This window comes from Phyllobates terribilis, unplaced genomic scaffold (genome assembly GCF_046119375.1).
Source record: "Phyllobates terribilis strain yellow unplaced genomic scaffold, ASM4611937v1 Scaffold_1__5_contigs__length_1240528914, whole genome shotgun sequence".
Taxonomy (NCBI): Eukaryota; Metazoa; Chordata; class Amphibia; order Anura; family Dendrobatidae; genus Phyllobates; species Phyllobates terribilis.
This window is the reverse complement of record NW_027362761.1, coordinates 174,672,951-174,694,162: the sequence shown is the minus strand read 5'-3', so window position 1 is coordinate 174,694,162 and position 21,212 is coordinate 174,672,951. Positions and strand designations below refer to the sequence as shown.

The 21,212-nt window shown below is 41.1% G+C and overlaps 1 protein-coding gene across 3 annotated transcripts in view; it reads right to left on the bottom strand.

Annotated features, from left to right (window-relative positions):
- ENTREP1 (endosomal transmembrane epsin interactor 1) overlaps nt 1-21,212 on the bottom strand; it is a 159,252-nt gene that overhangs the window by 56,014 nt on the left and 82,026 nt on the right. For 2 of the 3 annotated variants that reach the window (XM_073669966.1, XM_073669938.1), the window contains 2 exons: nt 19,573-19,701; nt 6,085-6,192 (listed from right to left, as the gene is read on the bottom strand). In XM_073669966.1, the coding sequence (XP_073526067.1) occupies nt 6,085-6,192; nt 19,573-19,701 (237 nt within the window). The remainder of the gene's footprint in view (nt 1-6,084; nt 6,193-19,572; nt 19,702-21,212) is intronic. The other variant, XM_073669997.1, reaches the window with a different exon arrangement.

The following is a 21,212-nucleotide window of genomic DNA, read 5'->3' as shown; positions in this document are numbered from 1 at the left end:
CGGTCTGGCCTGTTGGTTCATATTAGGTCTAGCAGTGCCCCCCTTCTTGTTGGGTCCTGAACCAGTTGTGAAAGGTAATTGTCTCTCAAAGTTGTCAAAAACCTATTACCTTTGCTTGAACTACAGTTTTCTGTTCCCCAATGTATTTCAGGGTAGTTGAAGTCCCCCATAATAATGACTTCTCCTTGAGACGCTGCTTCATCTATTTGCTTTATGAGGATATTCTCCGCTGCTTCCATTATTTTTGGAGACTTATAACAAACCCCTATCAGTAATTTATTATTTTTCCCCCCTCCCCTTATCTCCACCCACAGGGACTCTACATTTTCATTAGATTCACATATATTCTCACACAAGATGGGTTTTAAGGATGATTTTACATATAAACATACCCCCCCCTCGCTTGTTTGTACGGTCATTTCTGAACAGACTATAGCCCTGTAAATTAACTGCCCAGTCATGGCTCTCGTCCAGCCATGTCTCAGATATCCCCACCATGTCATAATTATTTTCCAACAAAATTAATTCTAATTCCTCCATTTTGTTGGTGAGGCTTCTGGCATTAGTGTACATGCATTTTATGTAATTCTCTGTAACTCTATTCCTTCTTACTATATTGACTGCTCTAACCCCACCCCCAATTTCTTTATTTGTGCCCAGGTCACTATCTGCACTATCTTCCCCACCTATAAAATGAACACCCACCCCCAATCCCTAGTTTAAACACTCCTCCAACCTTCTAGCCCTTTTCTCCCCCAGCACAGCTGCACCCTCCCCATTGCGGTGCAGCCCGTCCCTAGCGTAGAATCCGTAGCCAACTGAGAAGTCGGCCCAGTTCTCCAGGAACCCAAACCCCTCCTTCCTACACCAGTTCTTGAGCCACTTATTTATCTCCCTAATCTCCCGTTGCCTCTCTGGCATGGCACGTGGTACAGGTAGTATTTCAGAGAATACCACCTTGGAGGTCCTTGCTTTAAGCTTGCAGCCTAATTCCCTGAAATCATCTTTAAGGACCTTCCACCTACCTCTAACTTTGTCATTTGTGCTAAAGTGCACCATGACCGCTGGGTCCTCACCAGCCCCTCCCAATAATCTGTCAACCCGATCAGCAATGTGCCGGACTCGAGCGCCAGGTAGGCAGCACACTGTTCGACGATCCCTGTCTTTGTGACAGATTTCCCTATCTGTTCCCCTAATAACTGAGTCCCCCACTACCAGCACCTGCCTGGCCTGCCCTGCTCTCCTATTTCCCCCCTTACTGGAGCTGACACTCCTCAGGCCTTCAGAGGACAAGCCTTGCTGCAGCAGTGCTACCCCTGTACCGACACCCCCCTCATCTGCCAACTTTGCAAACTTATTGGGGTTTGCCAGATCAGGACTAGCCTCCCTGGCACTCTTCCCTCTACCCCCCCCTTCTAACTGTCACCCAGCTAGATGCCTCACTGTCCTGCAGATCCCTACTACCACCCTCCCCCACATCAACCCCAGTGAGCAGCTGCTCAGTGAGCAGCAGACTCCTTTCCATATTGTCAATGGATCTCAGTGTTGCCAGCTGCTCATTCAGATCCAGTACCTGGGCTTCCAAACACACAACGTACACACATCTCGCACAGCAGTATGCCTCCATGACCGGCTGTTCACGGATTGCATACATGTGGCAAGATGTACACTGGATAGCATTGTGAATAATGGAGCTCATTTCCTAATGGGGATTGCAATATACAGAAATGTTAAGTACAAAGAAATGTAAAGAATTAATAAAATACAGACAGCAATTCAATCCAAATTCCTCTCTTCCAAAAACAAGTCACACACTTACTTCCGTTTGCACTTACACTCCGGTCACACTCAGCTCGTTCACACTCACTAAGGAAGAAGTTTTTTTTTTTTTCCCTTTTAGCAGCAATCCACCCTACAGCTCAATGCACTACCAATGCACTACCAAAGATGGAAATTATTGGCAATTATCAAGACACACTCCATAAAGGAGTGGTTCTGCAGGTGGGGACCACAGACCACATCTCAGTACCAATGCTATCTGGCTGATGTTTTGGTCACTTTTGAATGTTCGTTGTGCTTTCACACTCGTGGTAGCATGAGACGGACTCTACAAACCACAGAAGTTGCTCAGGCAGCTCATCTAGAATGGCACATCAATGCGAGCTGTGGCAAGAAGGTTTGCTGTGTCTGTCAGCGTAGTGTCCAGAGGCTGGAGGCGCTACCAGGAGACAGGCCAGTACACCAGGAGACGTGGAGGGGGCTGTAGGAGGGCAACAACCCAGCAGCGGGACCGCTACCTCCGCCTTTGTGCAAGGAGGAACAGGAGGAGCACTGCCAGAGCCCTGCAAACTGACCTCCAGCAGGCCACAAATATGCATGTGTCTGCACAAATGGTTAGAAACCGATTCCATGAGGGTGGTATGAGGGCCCGACATCCACAGATGGGGGTTGTGCTCACAGCCCAACACCGTGCAGGACGCTTTGCATTTGCCACAGAACACCATGATTGGTAAAGTTGCCACTGGTGCCCTGTGCTCTTCACAGATGAAAGCAAGTTCACACTGAGCACATGTGACAGACGTGACAGAGTCTGGAGATGCCGTGGAGAGTGATCTGCTGCCTGCAACATCCTTCAGCATGACCGGTTTGGAAGTGGGTCAGTAATGGTGTGGGGTGGCATTTCTTTGGAGGGTCGCACAGCCCTCCATGTGCTCACCAGTGGTAGCCTGACTGCCATTAGGTACCGAGATGAGATCCTCAGACCCCTTGTGAGACCATATGCTGGTGCGGTTGGCCCTGGGTTCCTCCTAATGCAGGACAATGCCAGACCTCATGTGGCTGGAGTGTGGTAGCAGTTCCTGCAAGATGAAGGCATTGAAGCTATGGACTGGCCCGCCCGTTCCCCAGACCTGAATCCGATTGAGCACATCTGGGACATCATGTCTCGCTCCATCCACCAACGTCACGTAACACCACAGACTGTCCAGGAGATGGGGGATGCTTTAGTCCAGGTCTGGGAGGAGATCCCACAGGAGACCATGCGCAACCTTATCAGGAGCACGCCCAGGCATTGTAGGGAGGTCATACAGGCACGTGGAGGCCACACAATACTGAGCCTCATTTTGACTTGTTTTAAGGACATTATATCAAAGATGGATCAGCCTGTAGTGTGTTTTTCAGCTTTAATTTTGGGGGTGACTCCAAATCCTGGCCTCCATTGGTTAATAAATTTGATTTCCATTGATGATTTTTGTGTGATTTTGTCAGCACATTCAACTTTGTACAGAACAAAGTATTTAGTGAGAATATTTCATTCATTCAGATCTAGGATGTGTTATTTGAGTGTTCCCTTTATTTTTTTGAGCAGTGTATATATATATATATATATATATATATATATATATATATATATATATATATATATATATATTTAAATTCTTACCAGGTTTATTATACTGGCAACATAAACCGTGGTGAAGTAAAAATAATCAAGGCACTTTGGGCAAAAATAGGCAAACAAAGCAAAGTGGTGGCACAAAGCACAATCTATGTGGTAGCGGGAATCTGCCCACTCAGAGTTTAGCAAACAAACGGTTCAGCTTTTCCTTGTCAGGACACAAAGCACTGGAGTTTCTCTCTCCAGCCCTACTGAACACTGAATGATTCAAAAGGCTGGTGTGACGCTAGTCATTAACTCACGGAGCGACCATGAGGCAGATAGTCAGACATTCCACGGTTAATACCAAGAGAGCCCGTAGATACCAAGGGAAAAGACAGAGGCTTAAGTCAGGTCACAGTCCAGGCTCAATACCAAGAGAGAGCGGAACAAAACCAAAGGACATGACAAGGGTGTAGTCAGAACATGGTCCAAAGGGTCAGGCAGCAGAAGATCAGAATTCAGAACAATAGAATGAGGCAAACACTCACCAGGAAGAACAAACTACGTCTGGCAGGGAACAGGGGCAGTTAGCTCAGTTACCATACCTTGGGCAATCTCCAGAACACCGAACACCTGGAGAAAATCCCGCACATCCCAGTCAAAGATTGGACAGCCGAGCTGTCAATCAAGGCACCGACAGCCCGGCTTGCCACTCACAGGATTGGACAGCCAAGCTGTCCATCAAAACACAGCATGAACCAGTTCAATAGGACAGCATAGCAATCCCACACAGAATGCAGGAATCATGACTGCTGGCTATTTATAGCTCAGGCCACAGCCTGGGGTGGAGATATGGTGAACGACCTCCCACCCTTTCTACAGCTGTTCACATAAAAACTGGCCCATTAAAATGGCCGATTAACCCCTAGACACAGTGTGCTGGAGCAAACTTTTAGGTTTCAACTCACTGAAGCTAATAGCCTCAGTGAAACATATCTCCCGTCCAGTTCTTTGCCAATGACTGCCACAATATATAGTATATAATTATATATATATATATGTATATTATGTATGTACATTGATGATATTTACACACTTCTGTCTACCAGGTACTGTATTCACATTTGCCACAACTATACTGGCAAATATTTTGCTATCAACTATACACAACCACATTGTGGTGCTATGCACTGCAGGATAATGTAACGATCTATTAGGATATTTATCTATTCAGCTATCTACAGTTCACTTCTGGTAACTGAAAGACAGTTAAGTAAATGCAGTACTTACAAAGTCACTCAGCTTTGTGTGCCAACTAACAATGAAACATTAGATATTTTATTAAAAGAAGGATTTTAAAAACTGATGTCACATTATAAGCTTAAAAATATATTAATATAAGCACCTCTGAATGATGCTTACCTTCTATTTATTTTCCTCAGTGCTGGCTTGATGTTTGGCTCAGTTCTACTATAATGACTACAGTTTAGTTACAGTCCCTACATGGAGTCTAAGATGATCTGAAAAAAGCTACTGCATCAAGATTGGCTTATTCTGCTATTCTCTTCTTCCCGTGCAACTCCACCTTCTCATATAGGCTGTTGTGTATAATTCTAAGTCTACCATAGTGCCAAAAGTTGGGTAATTAGTTATACAGATGGAAGGCCGGGAGTGGGTGGGCATTGGATCACTGTCTGCCACACCCGCTCTGAACAGGTAATTGAAGCAGGTTATCTGATAAAGAGCAAACATGGAGTGTATATATAAAGTAATTAACAGGTAGCGGTCAATGTTGGATAACCATTTGGGCCAGCAGATGTGTTTGTATATGTCTCCACTGGCACTTGGGTGTTAAACGCAGGAGCATCAATGCTTTCATTTTGTGCAGATGCTCTGTCTGTACTGCATAGTCAGGACAATACAAAAATGTGTCACACTTTAATTAAAATATAATATCTTTATTAAATCTTACTTATGAAAAAGATCATATAGATAACCGATAATAACAAAACAATAGTGCATTTATCAGATTACTGTAACATTGCACCCTGCTCCAGTGTCCATTGAAATTATCTATTATCTTGAAAACTACATATAAATAAATAGAAAAAGTAAGTCAGATAACAAATTGTCACCTGGAAATGACATGACCTTTTCTTTAAAGATAATAATCGGCCACCAAGTTTTTATCACCTAAGCTAAGAGCAGCATAATGTAGAGATAGAGACCCTGATTCCAGTGATGTATCACTTACTGGGCTGCTTAGTGTACTTTTGATAAACTCACTGTTTAATTAGCAGGAGATTATCACTAGAGGATTTGTAAAACCTGCTGCTATGTAGACCTCTATATTCATGAGTTCTGTCTAAACCTTTCCACACCACAGTTTTCTATATATATTCTCTGAATAGGCAGAAATCTGACAATCAGCGGTGTAGGCGGGGATATACAGAGCTCAACATTCAGAGAACTGCTAGATCAGCAGCAGATAAAACCATGATTTTATCAAAGTGACAGTAAACAGCTCAGTAAATGACACATCGCTGGAATCAGGGTTTCTGTCACTACATCATGTTGCTCTCAGGTGAGGTAGCAGAAACCTGGGGATGTATTCCCTCTAAGTAGATATGTAATATATGCTAAATTCTCAGTTCTTAAAACATTAAATATAGAAATATATGTTAGTAAACTTTCCACTCACTTACTGTGCAGGGTCTTCTAGTGGTTAGGAGTTGCAGGTAACGTAAGGCAGCTGCTACCAGGCACACAGTGGTTGTCAAGGCATTCAAGGCACATAGGGCAAAGAACACTTTCTATAGGAAGAATACAAATCTGTTCAGTAAATGTAAGTTACATTGCATGCTGTAGAAGGAAAGCATTATAATAGTATGAGCTCAATAAAGATCTATCCTGTATGTCAAAAGTGTTTTTGTAGAGCTGTAAACTCTAAAGAAAAAAAAATTTGAATTTGATCGTCTGTACATTTATTTAAATTCTTAATGAGAAGATAGAAAAGACTGAAACCAGGAAATCCCATTTCCCTGGCTACGTTTTTTTTTTCTAAAAAGCAAAAACAAACAAACTGTGCTTTACTCATCCTCCCTGGGTCTGGCTACCAATTGTTCACTGGAGCTCCTGATTTTGAGGTTAGGCTTGAGCTGCAGGTAGACGCCAGGTACCACTCATAGGCAGTCCCCAGTACTGCAGCTGCTGAGCCTCTGGGGTCAGGTACGCAGACACGGATAGGACTTGGACTCTGTTCAGACTAATGGGCTCTGGATCCTCTTCAGAACGGTTACTGACGCAGACTCGGGCTCTGTTCAGACTACTAGGTTCAGGATCCACAGGTAGAACAGTTACTGACACGGAGTCTCAAACAGGGCAGATTCGGAGACTGTTAGGACAGTCCGGATACACGGAATACTCGGATAGGCACACGTTCAAACACTAGGGTCTCGGATACTGATTCAAGGACTGGCCACTCAGGGACGGGGGGACAAGGATCAGGCACTGGCCGTACTAGGACCAGGAACTTCGGGTTCAGGATTGGCCACACCAGGTCCAGGGACCTTGGGTTTAGTCACTGGTCGCACAAGGACCGGGGATTACGGGTTCAGGACTGGGCAAACAATAACCAGGGACTACATGTTCAGGACACTGGCCACACCTGGAACAGGGGACCTCACAACTCATTAGAGAACTACACACTACCTAATCATTCAGGGGAGCACTCGAGCACACTAGACGCTCCGCCGGGAACTGCAGGGCACACAATACCAGAAAACAAGGAACACGCCGGAGACCACGCCGCCCAACCGGGGCGGTGAGTATGCCAGCGACCCTGCATGGAGGGGGAAGGGGAATCATGCAGGGGCGTTGGCAAACAGCGTTACAGTATGTTATTCTCTGCAGCACTGGTATCAAGATAACAGCACTACAGCCAATGAGTGAGCTTACAGCAGGTTTCTCAGTGTGTGAGATGTAATGATACAGCCTTGATCTCCAGGTCTAATCTCCTGCCTGATTAGAAAGTGCTGGGAGTAGAGCACAGATGACTAACATCTTTCAGATAAGGTCATTATATGAGCAGAGTGGGCTGTCATTATATGTCCCACACAGGAGTAGCTTTCTATGTTCTCACTGCAGAGCGATTACAAGTTGCTGTGATCACAGCAGACAAAAGTCTGATTACTGACACCTTTAAGTTCATCTTCTGACAGACAGTGTGGAAGAGGGGCAGTACAGCAGAGGTGATAGCGTTATGAGAGCAGGAGAGCTTATATAAGAGTTTGTAATGTGACACAGATAAACTCAGCTGTGCTGTCCCTTCCATCACATTGACTGATGGGACCTTATCTGAACTGTGCTAGTCATCTGTGCTCTACTACCAGCACTTCCTAATCATGCAGGATGTTCAGGATGGTAGACCAATACATCAGAGGTGTATCTCACACACTGAGAATTCTGCTCTAAGCTATTGTGGGTGTGTTGTCTATCTCCAGTGTGTTTTATTACGTTCTGCAGCTACTATTACATCAAGTGCCAAACTCAACATAAAAATTTGACAAAAATCCTCTTTAAAGTCAATATCGACCCTTTAACATACATTGCCACATGGCTAAGCATAAGAAGTCAAACCAGACACGTGTTTTGGGGTGTTTGCCCTCATACGTGCAGAGAAGGAGTTATGATTTAGCTAGGTGAGATGCCTTTGACAGATGGTCTAAGGGATAATGTTAAAGGCCATACAATGGTTCTCTGTGAATTTAAATATACAAATAGTCTCTTCAGTAAGGAAGAGTACTTGAGCTCTAGTGTCACCTAATAATGAGAATGAAGGGACAATTAGCCCTTTGGCTTTTTCCCCACACACTTGGGTTCCTGTCCACACATAGTGACAGAAACAGTAACAAAGCTATGTTCCAGTGAATGGGTGCAGGAAAAATGTTTAATGGGGTCATAGTGCATAACAAGGAAAGGTGAAGGTTACGGGCAGCCACTTTATCCAAGAGGATCTTATTTAGAACAGCACTAGCCCTGTAAACCATCTGGAAATTGTGCTGTGTTTTTGCCCCAATGGAGCATACCCTTAGGATTGATTTCTTGTTAGGTCTATTACAATTCTTAATTGCAGGCCACACAAAACATTATTGATTCACAAGTACATAAAAATATATTGTACGCATAAATAAATATTTTTATGAAAAAAAACAAAAAAAAGTACACATATTTGGTGTCACCGCATCCAGAACAACATGACCTATAAAACTATCCAATAATTTACCCCTTCAGTACACAACGTAAAAGAATAAAATGAAAAAACTAGGCAAAAAAGTGGAATAAAACGCGATGAAAAGACAAATGTAAATAAAAATAGTACAGCTGAAAATGTCATCTTGTCCGGTAAAAAACAAACCGCCATACAGCTCCATCAGCGAAAAATAAAAAAATTATAGTTCTCATAATAAAGCAATGCAAAAATAATTTTTTTTTTCTATAAAAATATTTTTTATTGTGTAAAGCCGCCAAAACATAAAAAAGTATATAAATGTGGTATAGCTGTAATTGTACTAACCCGAAGAATAAAGCTGCCTTATCAATTTTACCACGAGCAAAATGGCAAAAAAAAAAAAAAAAAAACTATTCCTGAATTGTTGGTTTTTGTTCATTCTGTCTCCCAAAAATCAGAATACAAAGCGATCAAAAAATGTCACGTGCCCGAAAATGGTACCAATAAAAATGTCCACTTGTGACGCAAAAAACAAGCCCTTACATGCCTTTGTTGGCCAAAATATGGAAAAATTATAGCTGTCAAAATATGATGATGCAAAAACTTGTTTTGTTTTTGCAAAATAAAAGCATCTTTTAGTGTGTGACAGCTGCCAATCATAAAAACCCATTATAAATCTGGTATCGCTGTAATCGCACTGACCCGAAGAATAAAGTCGTCTAATCACTTATACCGCACGAAGAACGGCGTAAAAAATAAATAGAACCAATTCTTCACCTGCTGTTGATTTGTTCATTCTGCCTCCCAAAGATCGGAGTAAGGCTTGGCTCACATTTATTCTGCGCTGAATGCTTACACTGGGGTTTCCGTGCTAATCTCTGAAATACGTGATTCAGACGGAAGCCCGGCAGAAGATTTTCTATAATGAGGCAGATGGAGTCACTGTGGACGCCATCTGACCTATGATTCGACAGTATCCATCTTTTTAGGTGTGCATAAAAGCGCGGTCTGGCACAGTTTTGTGCATCTCTGAAAAAAAGGACACCGTTGAAGAGGCCAGGCAGAGTCCAGAGTAACTTTGTTGCCACTATATTATATTATAGTGAATGGTTCCCTGAGGGATTTCATCTGAATCACGTCATTCAGAGATTTAGATGGAAACCCTGCGATAAGGCGTAGAGTGCTGGATAAATGTGATCCCAAACGTTATGTAAAGTGTTCCCAATAAAAGCTTCAACTCAATCCACAAAAAAATCAAGTCCCCATTCAGGTCCGTCACCTGTTAATGGAAATATAGGGGGCTTCCACATTACTGCTTGCACAAAAGCACTGGAAAAGCGCTATTGCTCCTCACCCCCCAAAAGAAATCCACCAAATTCTGCACTCCACAATTCAAATGCCCCACTCCTTTCTGAGCCCCATAGTGTGCCTAAACCGCAGTTAGTGTCCACATGTTTGGCATTCCTGTAGTGATGAGAGTCGGTAACTATGACGGCAGTTTGCAAATTTCACTCAGCAACTTCCACTGCTGCTTGTTTCTGGAAAAGACCCATGGAGTCAAAATCATCACTACACCTGTAGATAAATTCCCAAAGGGGTATAATTTCCAAAATGGGTTCACTTGAGGGGGGTATCCTGCTCTTCTAGCACTTAGGGTCTCTGTATATGGAGTCTGCAAACTATTCTACGGAAATCTGCACTCCAGGAGGCAAATAGTGCTTCGTCCCTCTCGAGTCTCGGCGTGTGGCTAAACAGTACTGTACAATCACATATGTGGTATTTCCACGTTCAGCAGAAATTGTGGGACAAATTTTGGTGCCATTTTTACCCATTTCCCAGTGTGAAAATGTAAATCTTGTGCTAAAACAAAATATTAGTATAATTATTTTTTCTTCACTGCCCAATTGGTGTAAAATTCTGTGACACACCTGTGGTGTCAATGTGATCACTGCACCCTTAGATGAATTCATTGAGAGATGTAGTTTGTAAAATGGTGTCATTTATTGGGGGTTCTGCTGTTCTGGCATCTCAGGGGCTCTTCCAGTGGGTCATAGCACCTACAAACCATAACAGTAAAATCTGCACTATATTACGGCTCTCCTTCCTTTCAGAGTTTTGCACCGTGCCTCAAAAGTAGTTCACGATTACATGTAGGGTATCTGTGTAAGAAATTGCATAACAAATTGTATGGTGTGATTTCTCCTGTTACCCTTGTGAAAATAAAAAAAATTGGGGCTAAAAGAACATTTTTGTGGGAAAAATGTGATTTTTCATTTTCACAGTTCCACATTACAAACTTCTGTGAAGCACCTGGGGGTTCAAGGTGCTTACCACATATCTAGATACATTCTTTGAGTGATCTAGTTTCCAAAATGGGGTCACTTGAGGGGAGTTTCCACTGTTTAGGCACATCAGGGGTTCTCCAAACACGACTTGGCTTCTGCTCTCAATTCCAGCCAATTTTGCATTTAAAAAGGCAAGCGCTGCTCCTTCCCTTCCAAGCCCTGCCGTGCGCCCAAACAGTAGTTTTTCACCACATGTGGGGTATCGGCGTGCTCAGGAGAAATTGCACAAGAATTTTTGGTTTCCATTTTCTCCTGTTACCCTTGTGAAAATAAAAAAAAATGGGCCTAAAGTAAAATTTTTCTGAAAAAAGTTAAATGTTCATTTTTTCTTTCTACATTCCATTAATTCCTGTGAAGCACCTGAAGGGTTAAAAAACTTCTTGAATGTGGTTTTGAGCACCTTGGAGGGGCAGTTTTTAGAATGATGCCACTTTTGGGTAATTTCTGTCATACAGACCGCTCAAAGTCACTTCAAATGTAATGTGGTCCCTAAAAAAAATGGGTTTGTAAATTTTGTTGGAAAAATTAGAAATTGCTGGTCAAATTTTAACCTTTCTAACTTCCTAACAAAAAAAAATTATGTTTCAAAAATTGTGCTGATGTAAAGTAGGAAATGGGAAATGTTATCTATTTACTATTTTGTGTGACATAACTCTCTGGTTTAAGGGCATAAATATTCAAAGTTTGAAAATTGCTAAATTTTCAACATTTTCACCAAATTTTGGATTTTTTCACAATTAAAAGCAAGTCAAACAAATTTTACCCCTACCATGAAGTACAATCTGTCACGAAAAAACAGTCTCAGAATCGGTGGGATCCGTTGAAGTGTTCCAGAGTTATTTTTACATAAAGTGACACTGGTCAGAATTGTAAAATTTGGCCTGCTCATGAAGGTGAAAACAGACTTGGGGGTGAAGGGGTTAATATGTAGCTGTCACTTTTCAAGGGACCAAAGGTAATTTGACAATTATCTCAAAAAGCCCTTTAATGGGATGCATGGGCTTTTTCCTTGTTAATCCATTCATCAATTAAGGTGGTATAAGGTCTGGAGCTAATTTCAGGAGTGGCATTTGCATTTGGAAGTTGGTGCTGTGAACCCACAACATGTGGTCAAAAGAGCTCCCAATATAAGTGAAACAGACCATCATTAGGCTGAAACAATTTTAATAAATTCACCAGAGAGATAGCAGAAAAGTTAGGAGTGGCCAGATCAACAGTTTGGTCCATTCTGCAAAAAAATGAGTGCACTGGTGAGCTTGGGAACTCATAAAGGCCTGGAAGTCCATGGAAGACAACAGTGGTGGATGGTTGCAGAATCCTTTCCATGGTAAAGAAAAACGCCTTCACAACATCCACCCAAGTGAAGAACACTCTCCAGTAAGTAGGTGTTTCAGTATTTAAGTCTACCATAAAGAGAAGACTTCATGAGAGCAAATACAGAGGGTTCACCACAAGGTGAAAACCATTAATCAACCTTAAAAATAGAAAGACCAGATTAGACTTTGCAAAAAAAACATCAAGTTAGCCCAGTTCTGGAAAAAGCATTCTTTGAACAGATAAAACTAAGATCAACCTGTACCAGAGTGATGGGAATAAGACAGTTTGGAGAAGGCTTGGAATGGGTTATGATCCAAAGCACACCACATTATCTGTAAAACATGGTGGAAGCAGTGTGATGGCATGGGCATGCATGGCTTCCAAAGGCACAGGGTCACTACTGTTTATGGATGATATGACTGAAGACAGAAGCAACCAGATGAATTCTGAAGTGTACAGGGCTATACTTCCATGCACAGGGCTAAAGTTAAGGCAGAAAGACTCACAAACAAGCAACAACTGAAGTCAGCTGCAGTAAAGGCCTGGCAAAGCATCACAAAAGAGGAAACCCAGCATTTGGTGATGTCCATGGCTTCCAGATTTCAGGAAGTCATTGCCTGCAAAGAGTATTACAAAGGAACATTTTATTTATGATAAAGGTAATTTGTCCAATTACTTTTGAGCCCCTGAAATCAGGAGGTTTTGCAGAAGAATGGTTGAAATGTCTAAACATTTCACAGGATATTTTCGTTCAACCCCTTTAATTAAACTTGAAAGGCTACACTTTGTGACAGAGTCACTGGTGTTATATACGAGGGGAGGTATGTGTCACTCCGGCTGCTAGGCTGTGTTAACTGAAACCTACAAACTTTCTGCCAGAATGTTATATGCTGGGGGTTAATTCACTTAAAGGGTGAGTTTTTTCTGTGAATGGCAAAGCGGGTGGGATGCCATTCACACTACCTCAGTGTGTGGCTGAGCAAGGTTAAATGTGCAGTCACTATTTTTTTTCTCTGGTCTGATCAGGAGAATGAAGTCTCCAGGCTGTGTGTGGAAGCTAGAGAGCTCCACAAAAGGACTTTGCCTGCACGGCTTGTGATACCGAGAGGGGGCGGAACCTGCTCACTTATGGTCTGAGCTATACTCTTTTACTTTTCTTTTGCCGTTAGGCCGAAAAGACTGTGTTTATTTTGCTGAATCCACAGTGCTTATGCCGCTACAATAAACCTGCAGAGGAAACCATGCCTTGAGTCTACTTCTGGAAGCAGCCGTGGGAGTCGTCTTACCTCAAATTCAATTGCATCTCAGCAGTTTCATTTTAAATCTAAAATAGTGGCATACAAAGCCCAAATCCTGAAGATGTGGGAGCTTTCTGTCTTAGGTATATGCTGTGAAGTCCTTCTTTAATATACGATCCAAAGCTCAGATATGGTGTTAACAGAGCTTTATCCTTTCCTGCAAAACTCCAAACTGGATATGCCTGTATACATAACTTCACTATGAGAAAAAAAGGTTTCCTTTATCCACAATGTTAGAAAAACAGAGGACCCCTCTAATAAAAGAATACTGACAACCCCTTTAATTGATTAATTTCCCACATTGCCTTCACACTGTGGTATCCCTCAATAAAAATTACTGACAACACAAGGACAAAAGATAGATTCTACATATTTAAAACCTCATTTGTCTTATAAGGATGCACAATATATTGAGACCTGTAAAATGGAGTAATATGCTTTACAGGATAGCATTAAATCATGAAAGACAGCTGCACAATGGGAACCTGAACAATGAATAAACTATTGGAGTTTACAGCAATCTAACCTTTATTAGACTTTCAAGTGTGCAATGTCAGCACTGCCTATTGGTAAATTAAGATGCCTAGCAAGTTCCTGGAATATAATACTTAAATCAGCTTCTTTGTCTTATATAACAGGAAGGTCAATGTGTTCCTGACATGGCTAATATATAGTGCAATGAGATACCATCTGATTCTCGCCAGAAGCCCTGAATCAATTACATTCTAACAAGTGCAGGATCTTAATCTGCAAAATACTATGTTTCGTAGATGGTTTAGTGCAAAATGAAAAATATAAAGCAAATCACTAAGGATAAATATACAAAGCAACATTGCTTCCAATTTTAACCTATCCATAGTCGGAGGCCTCTGCATTGTGCGTAGAACATAGCCGGAAGCATGTACAGAATAGAGCAGCTGCCTCTATTGGATATGGCGATCATAAGGCAGACCACAGAGGTATATCTTCCCCTGTAAAGTAGGACAATATGGCTGCCACAGGGGCAATCTTAATCATAAAAAGAATAAAAAATAGTCTTACAATGCACAAAAAAGAACTCATATTAAGGAGTTAATCACTTGAAAAATCTTTAGATGAGTTTGAAATATAAACATGCAGTAGGTGTCCTGGTCTGTAGATATCAGTGTCCATCCAGCAGCTGCTCCACTTCCAGGTTGTTTGACACATGAGAGAGCTTTTAGTGTCTAGACATCATCAGTGAATGAATGACTTTAATTTTAATAACTAAGCCGCCCCTTTTCTGTAACGGTCAATGCATACACAGAGAAGGACAATAGTGCAGTTATTTACGTGAGCCAGTTTGTCCCCACCGCAAAGAGCACTAATGACTTGTTGACACAGGAAATACTCTCTTATGTCAAAGATAGACTATACAGGGTGGGCCATTTATATGGATACACCTAAATAAAATGGGAATGGTTGGTGATATCAACTTCCTGTTTGTGACACATTAGTATATGTTTTTCTTATGAAATTCTCAATAGGTTTGATGTGTCACATGACCCTCTTCCCATTGAAAAAATAAAGTTGGATCCAAAATGGCCGACTTCAAAATGGCCGCCATGGTCACCACCCATCTGGAAAAGTTTTCCCCCTCCCATATACTAATGTGTCACAAACAGGAAGTTGATATCACCAACCATTCCCATTTTATTTACGTGTATCCATATAAATGGCCCACCTTGTAGACAGTGAGAACGTGCTTCTACAAACTGCACACATACCAATATATGCTATGGCTCATTTCTTTGGTTTTTCAATACATTTCCTATGGAAATTTTAGCAATTAATTTTTAATTAATTTAAGCATACTTTTAAAGTTAAACATTTTTACGTGGTATAACAATGTCACACAAGCCTTGGGAGACAAAGGGCCGTTCCAGGGAAGTTGGCGCCATTGTGAGAAGTGAGGATAAGGTGTTTTTATTTTACGTTGGGAAATGTAGTATTTAAGAAGGGATTGTCGGCATAGTGGACAACCCCTTTCAGAGTCTTATCTTTGTGAGACAGCAATCACTGACCAACATTAGGACACCTATAGGACTTTAAAGTGTAACTATGCATAACTTTTCAGAAAAAACTGTCAGGTGTGTGTACATAAGGAACAAAACTACAGTACAGACCAAAAGTTTGGACACATCTGCTCATTTAAAGATTTTTCTGTATTTTCATGACTATGAAAATTGTACATTCACACTGAAGGCATCAAAACTATGGATTAACACATGTGGAATTATACACTTAACAAAAAAGTGTGAAACAACTGAAAATATGTCTTATATTCTAGGTTCTTCAAAGTAGCCACCTTTTGCTTTGATGACTGCTTTGCACACTCTTGGCATTCTCTTGATGAGCTTCAAGAGGTAGTCACCGGAAATGGTCTTCCAACAATCTTGAAGGAGTTCCCAGAGATGCTTAGCACTTGTTGGCCCTTTTGCCTTCACTCTGTGGTCCAGCTCACCCCAAACCATCTCGATTGGGTTCAGGTCTGGTGACTGTGGAGGCTAGGTCATCTGGCGTAGCACCCCATCACTCTCCTCCTTGGTCAAATAGCCCTTACACAGCCTGGAGGTGTGTTTGGGGTCATTGTCCTGTTGAAAAATAAATGATGGTCCAACTAAACACAAACCGGATGGAATAGCATGCCGCTGCAAGATGCTGTGGTAGCCATGCTGGTTCAGTATGCCTTCAATTTTGAATAAATCCCCAACAGTGTCACCACCAGCAAAGCACCCCCACACCATCACACCTCCTCCTCCATGCTTGACGATGGGAACCAGGCATGTAGAGTCCATCCGTTCATCTTTTCTGCGTCGCACAAAAACACAGTGGTTGGAACCAAAAATCTCAAATTTGTACTCATCAGAACAAAGCACAGATTTCCACTGGTCTAATGTCCATTCCTTGTGTTCTTTAGCCCAAACAAGTCTCTTCTGCTTGTTGCCTGTCCTTAGCAGTGGTTTCCTAGCAGCTATTTTACCATGAAGGCCTGCTGCACAAAGTCTCCTCTTAACAGTTGTTGTAGAGATGTGTCTGCTGTTAGAACTCTGTGTGACATTGACCTGGTCTCTAATCTGAGCTGCTGTTAACCTGCAATTTCTGAGGCTGGTGACTCGGATAAACTTATCCTCAGAAGCAGATGTGACTCTTGGTCTTCCTTTCCTGGGGCGGTCGTCATGTGAGCCAGTTTCTTTGTAGTGCTTGATGGTTTTTGCAACTGCACTTGGGTACACTTTCAAAGTTTGCCCAATTTTTCTGACTGACTGACCTTCATTTCTTAAAGTAATGATGGCCACTCGTTTTTCTTTACTTAGCTGCTTTTTTCTTGCCATAATACAAATTCTAACAGTCTATTCAGTAGGACTATCAGCTGTGTATCCTCCTGACTTCTGCACAACACAACTGATGGTCCCAACCCCATCTATAAGGCAAGAAATCCCACTTATTAAACCTGACAGGGCACACCCGTGAAGTGAAAACCATTTCCGGTGACTACCTCTTGAAGCTCATCAAGAGAATGCCAAGAGCGTGCAAAGCAGTCATCAAAGCAAAAGGTGGCTACTTTGAAAAACCTAGAATATAAGATATATTTTCAGTTGTTTCACACTTTTTTGTTAAGTATATAATTCCACATGTGTTAATTCATAGTTTTGATGCCTTCAGTGTGAATGTACAATTTTCATAGTTATGAAAATACAGAAAAATCTTTAAATAAGAATGTGTGTCCAAACTTTTGGTCTGTACTGTATTTCCAACCATTACATGACTTTTATTGTGCATTTTTTAGCAGTTTTTCCCTTTGCAGATTTTCTTTGTGAGCACTACCTTTTTCTCTCTCCAGCCCTTTCTCCCTCCTCTCTTCATAGTCTTACAGGCAGAAAGTGTAATTTGTTTCCTCACTAAAAACAGATTTGTAGACAGATTTAAGTGGTTTTAGAGAGCGAATGATCAGTGAAAGAAGAAAAGAAGAATGATAAGTGGGAAAAAGAGGCATATATTACAAAGTTTCTTATCTTCACTTGTACCATTTCTGCAAAAAATAAATGTTTAGTTGCTATTTAAACCCAACTTTCCACCATTTCAATATAATGGTAGCTTAGACAGATCTGAAGTTTTTGAATGTTCCTAAAGTAGGAGGCTTAGGATGAATGCTGTTAGCGCTAACTTACATGTCGTGGTCAAATTTTAAGGTAATACATTGTCATCGCCATTGTTTTTTTTATTGAGATAGTCTTGTTTTCGGTTTGTATAGACAATAAAATACCTGAATGTCATCCGCCCATTACTGCTGCTATGCCAAAGCTACTAAGACACGATATAATGCAGTACAGCACAGATAAGGAAGCTAATGTATTAAAGCTGGCTATACTTACTGGATAGCTGTTAATGACAGCGATAACCAAACCAAGGTTCCCATCTCAACTCTTTATTTCCACTAACTGTAATATATATAATTGGGAATATGAAATTTTGTGCACACTATGTGCATCTGTCTCCCCCAGGAGTCAAATGTGATCGTCTACCAGGATTTCACTTTGAGCGATTGGATGCTTACTGAAGTATGCAGAGAAAATTATTAAATTGCTTGTGGCTGACTGAGAGCTAAATCAGGCTATTCAACAAAGCACTGATAGTAAAGTCATATGGAAAGATTCCTTAAGCTATTTGCACCACTTTTCTGCTGAAAAACAAACAAACAAAACTATTTTTTTTTTACAATTTAATGCCACTTTTCTAAGAACTTTAGATTAGGTGGTGGAATGGGAGCAAATGGTGGCGCCTGAGAGATTTAATATAACAAAAATTAAGCTAAACTAGCTGAATGCTACAAGAGTTTATAACTGGTGTAAAATAGTCTGGTGTGCAAAGTGACAGTGCTCGCTCTCTTGCCAGCTCAGATCTGCAGTAATGAGCCGGCAACACGGACGTGTTACAATACCCAGCAGAGACCAGTGACGTCACCTGCAATGGCGGCATTGATCTCCTGCACATCATGTATTGTAACACCGCTCTGTTGCTGGCTCATTACTGCAGATCTGAGCCGACAAGAGAGCGGGCACTGTCACTGTGCACATTGCACAGCGTAAAGACAGAGCAGGGTCCAGCACCGCCCCTGAAACGAATGTCACTGATGACGCTTCATTTCAGGGAGGGGGTAGTGGCTGTGACAGTGACTGCAGCCATGCTTCGTTTGAATATCCAGGATGCATTGGGGGATCTCAAACGAATCGTCATCAGACAGGAAGTAAAAAAAAAATTGACTAGCAGTTAGATAGTGTAGTTAGGGAACGGTAGGGAATTTTAAAAGCGAGTAAATTAGAAAATAGGTTAGATTATGGCATCAAATAGATAGAGATTTAGTTATAATTTACTTTCGCCTTCGAACCACCCCTTTAAGACCGGACAACCCCTTTAATCCTAAAACTTAATTTCTCAATTATGTGTTAGTCTTTAAAGTGCTGTGGAGTATGTTGGTACTATGGACATCAAATACTAAAAATAAAAATAATATTATAGATAATAATATTATTATCACTATTTGAATACTCCCACATAAAAATTAGAGTATGCTCTTTTGTTTTATTCTTAAAGAGGAGCTGTCCGTTCTCTAGACATGTCTGCTCCAAGAAATTCTTGCATTATGCTGTTTTACTGTTATTCTTTCTGGAAATTAATGAATATATTTTCAGTTGGATGCTGCCATTCTTCTTCTCACTGGAATATATCCTACACACTCACTCTGACACTATACAACCAATGGTTACAGAACATCAGACTGTGTCAAGGATATATCCCACTGATAACTGACATAAGATCATAACCAACAGCCTGCATATGTTGTCAGTAAATTTGTCATTAAAATAGGAAATATTCTCACAATTCCTATGAAATGCGACATCCAAAGTGCACAACCTTTTTTAGACAAAGCAAGTAGACGTATACGTACGTAAAGCATTGATTCTACTAGCTCAACAATATTACCTTGAGTAAAAGATGAACAGCATTACAGGAGTGGATCATGACCAGCTTCAGGACATTTTCTTTTTCCAAGCACTTGGAAGCTTGAGATTCATCACAGCAAATGCAGATTTTGCCTTCGGTCATATCTACCTGCAAAAACACAACTGTGACTAAAAGACAAAATTCTGCATTACAGCATATCAGATCTGTGTCCTCACCAGGGCAGTGGAGTCGGAGTCAGTGTCCATTTTAGTGGAGTTGGAATCAGAGTCGGTATAAAATGGACCGACTCCGACTCCTAAAATATATAATAAATTTGGTACAGTAGTTCAATGCAGTTTGTGGGGAATATTTTTTTCATAAGAATTTGGGAAAGTTATGAAATGTCCTATAAATGTCTGTCCTGTTCCTGATCTAAGGGTCTAGACTTTTAGCTGAGATGAATCTGCGCTACAGTAAATTTATCACTTAAACATGAACACATCATGTATGAGGGAGTCGGAGTCGTGGAGTCGGTGTCATGGAAATTGAGGAGTTGGAGTCGGAGACGGAGGTTTGGCTTACCGACTCCACAGCCCTGGTCCCCACTGCATATGAATGATGAAGAAGCATACTCTCAGGCTCACACAGTTCTGGTTAAAGAATGTGAAATATTTTAGTTCTGAGTATTTGATCAAGCATTACAGCCTAATCTTGTAAATAAGGTACATGCATAGTTGGCAAGAACATTTTCATCTACAGTTGAATTAAGGCATTTTACACTTACTTTTAATCAAATTATGAATAATGACAGAGTGCATGATGTGAGTGTGTCTGTGATTTGTGGTGTGCAATATGTGTTGTGTATGATGTATATGTGTGTGTGATATGTGTATGTATGATGCTTGTGTAATGTGTGCTGTGTGTGATGTATATGTGTGTGTGATATGTGTATGTATGATGCTTGTGTAATGTGTGCTGTGTGTGATGTATATGTGTGTGTGATATGTGTATGTATGATGCTTGTGTAATGTGCGCTGTGTGTGATATATATGTGTGTGTGATATGTGTATATATGATGCTTGTGTAATGTGTGCTGTGTGTGATGTATATGTGTGTGTAATATGTGTATGTATGATGCTTGTGTAATGTGTGCTGTGTGTGATGTATATGTGTGTGTGATATGTGTATGTATGATGCTTGTGTAATGTGTGCTGTGTGTGATGTATATGTGTGTGTGATATGTGTATATATGATGCTTGTGTAATGTGTGCTGTGTGTGATGTATATGTGTGTGTGATATGTGTATATATGATGCTTGTGTAATGTGTGCTGTGTGTGATGTATATGTGTGTGATATGTGTATGTATGATGTATGTGTAATGTGTGGTGTGTGTGATGTATATGTGTGTGTGATATGTGTATATATGATGCTTGTGTAATGTGTGCTGTGTGTGATGTATATGTGTGTGTGATATGTGTATATATGATGCTTGTGTAATGTGTGGTGTGTGTGATGTATGTGTGTGTGATATGTGTATATATGATGCTTGTGTAATGTGTGCTGTGTGTGATGTATATGTGTGTGATATGTGTATGTATGATGTATGTGTAATGTGTGGTGTGTGATGTGAGAGTGTGTGTGATGTATATGTGTGTGTGATATGTGTATATATGATGCT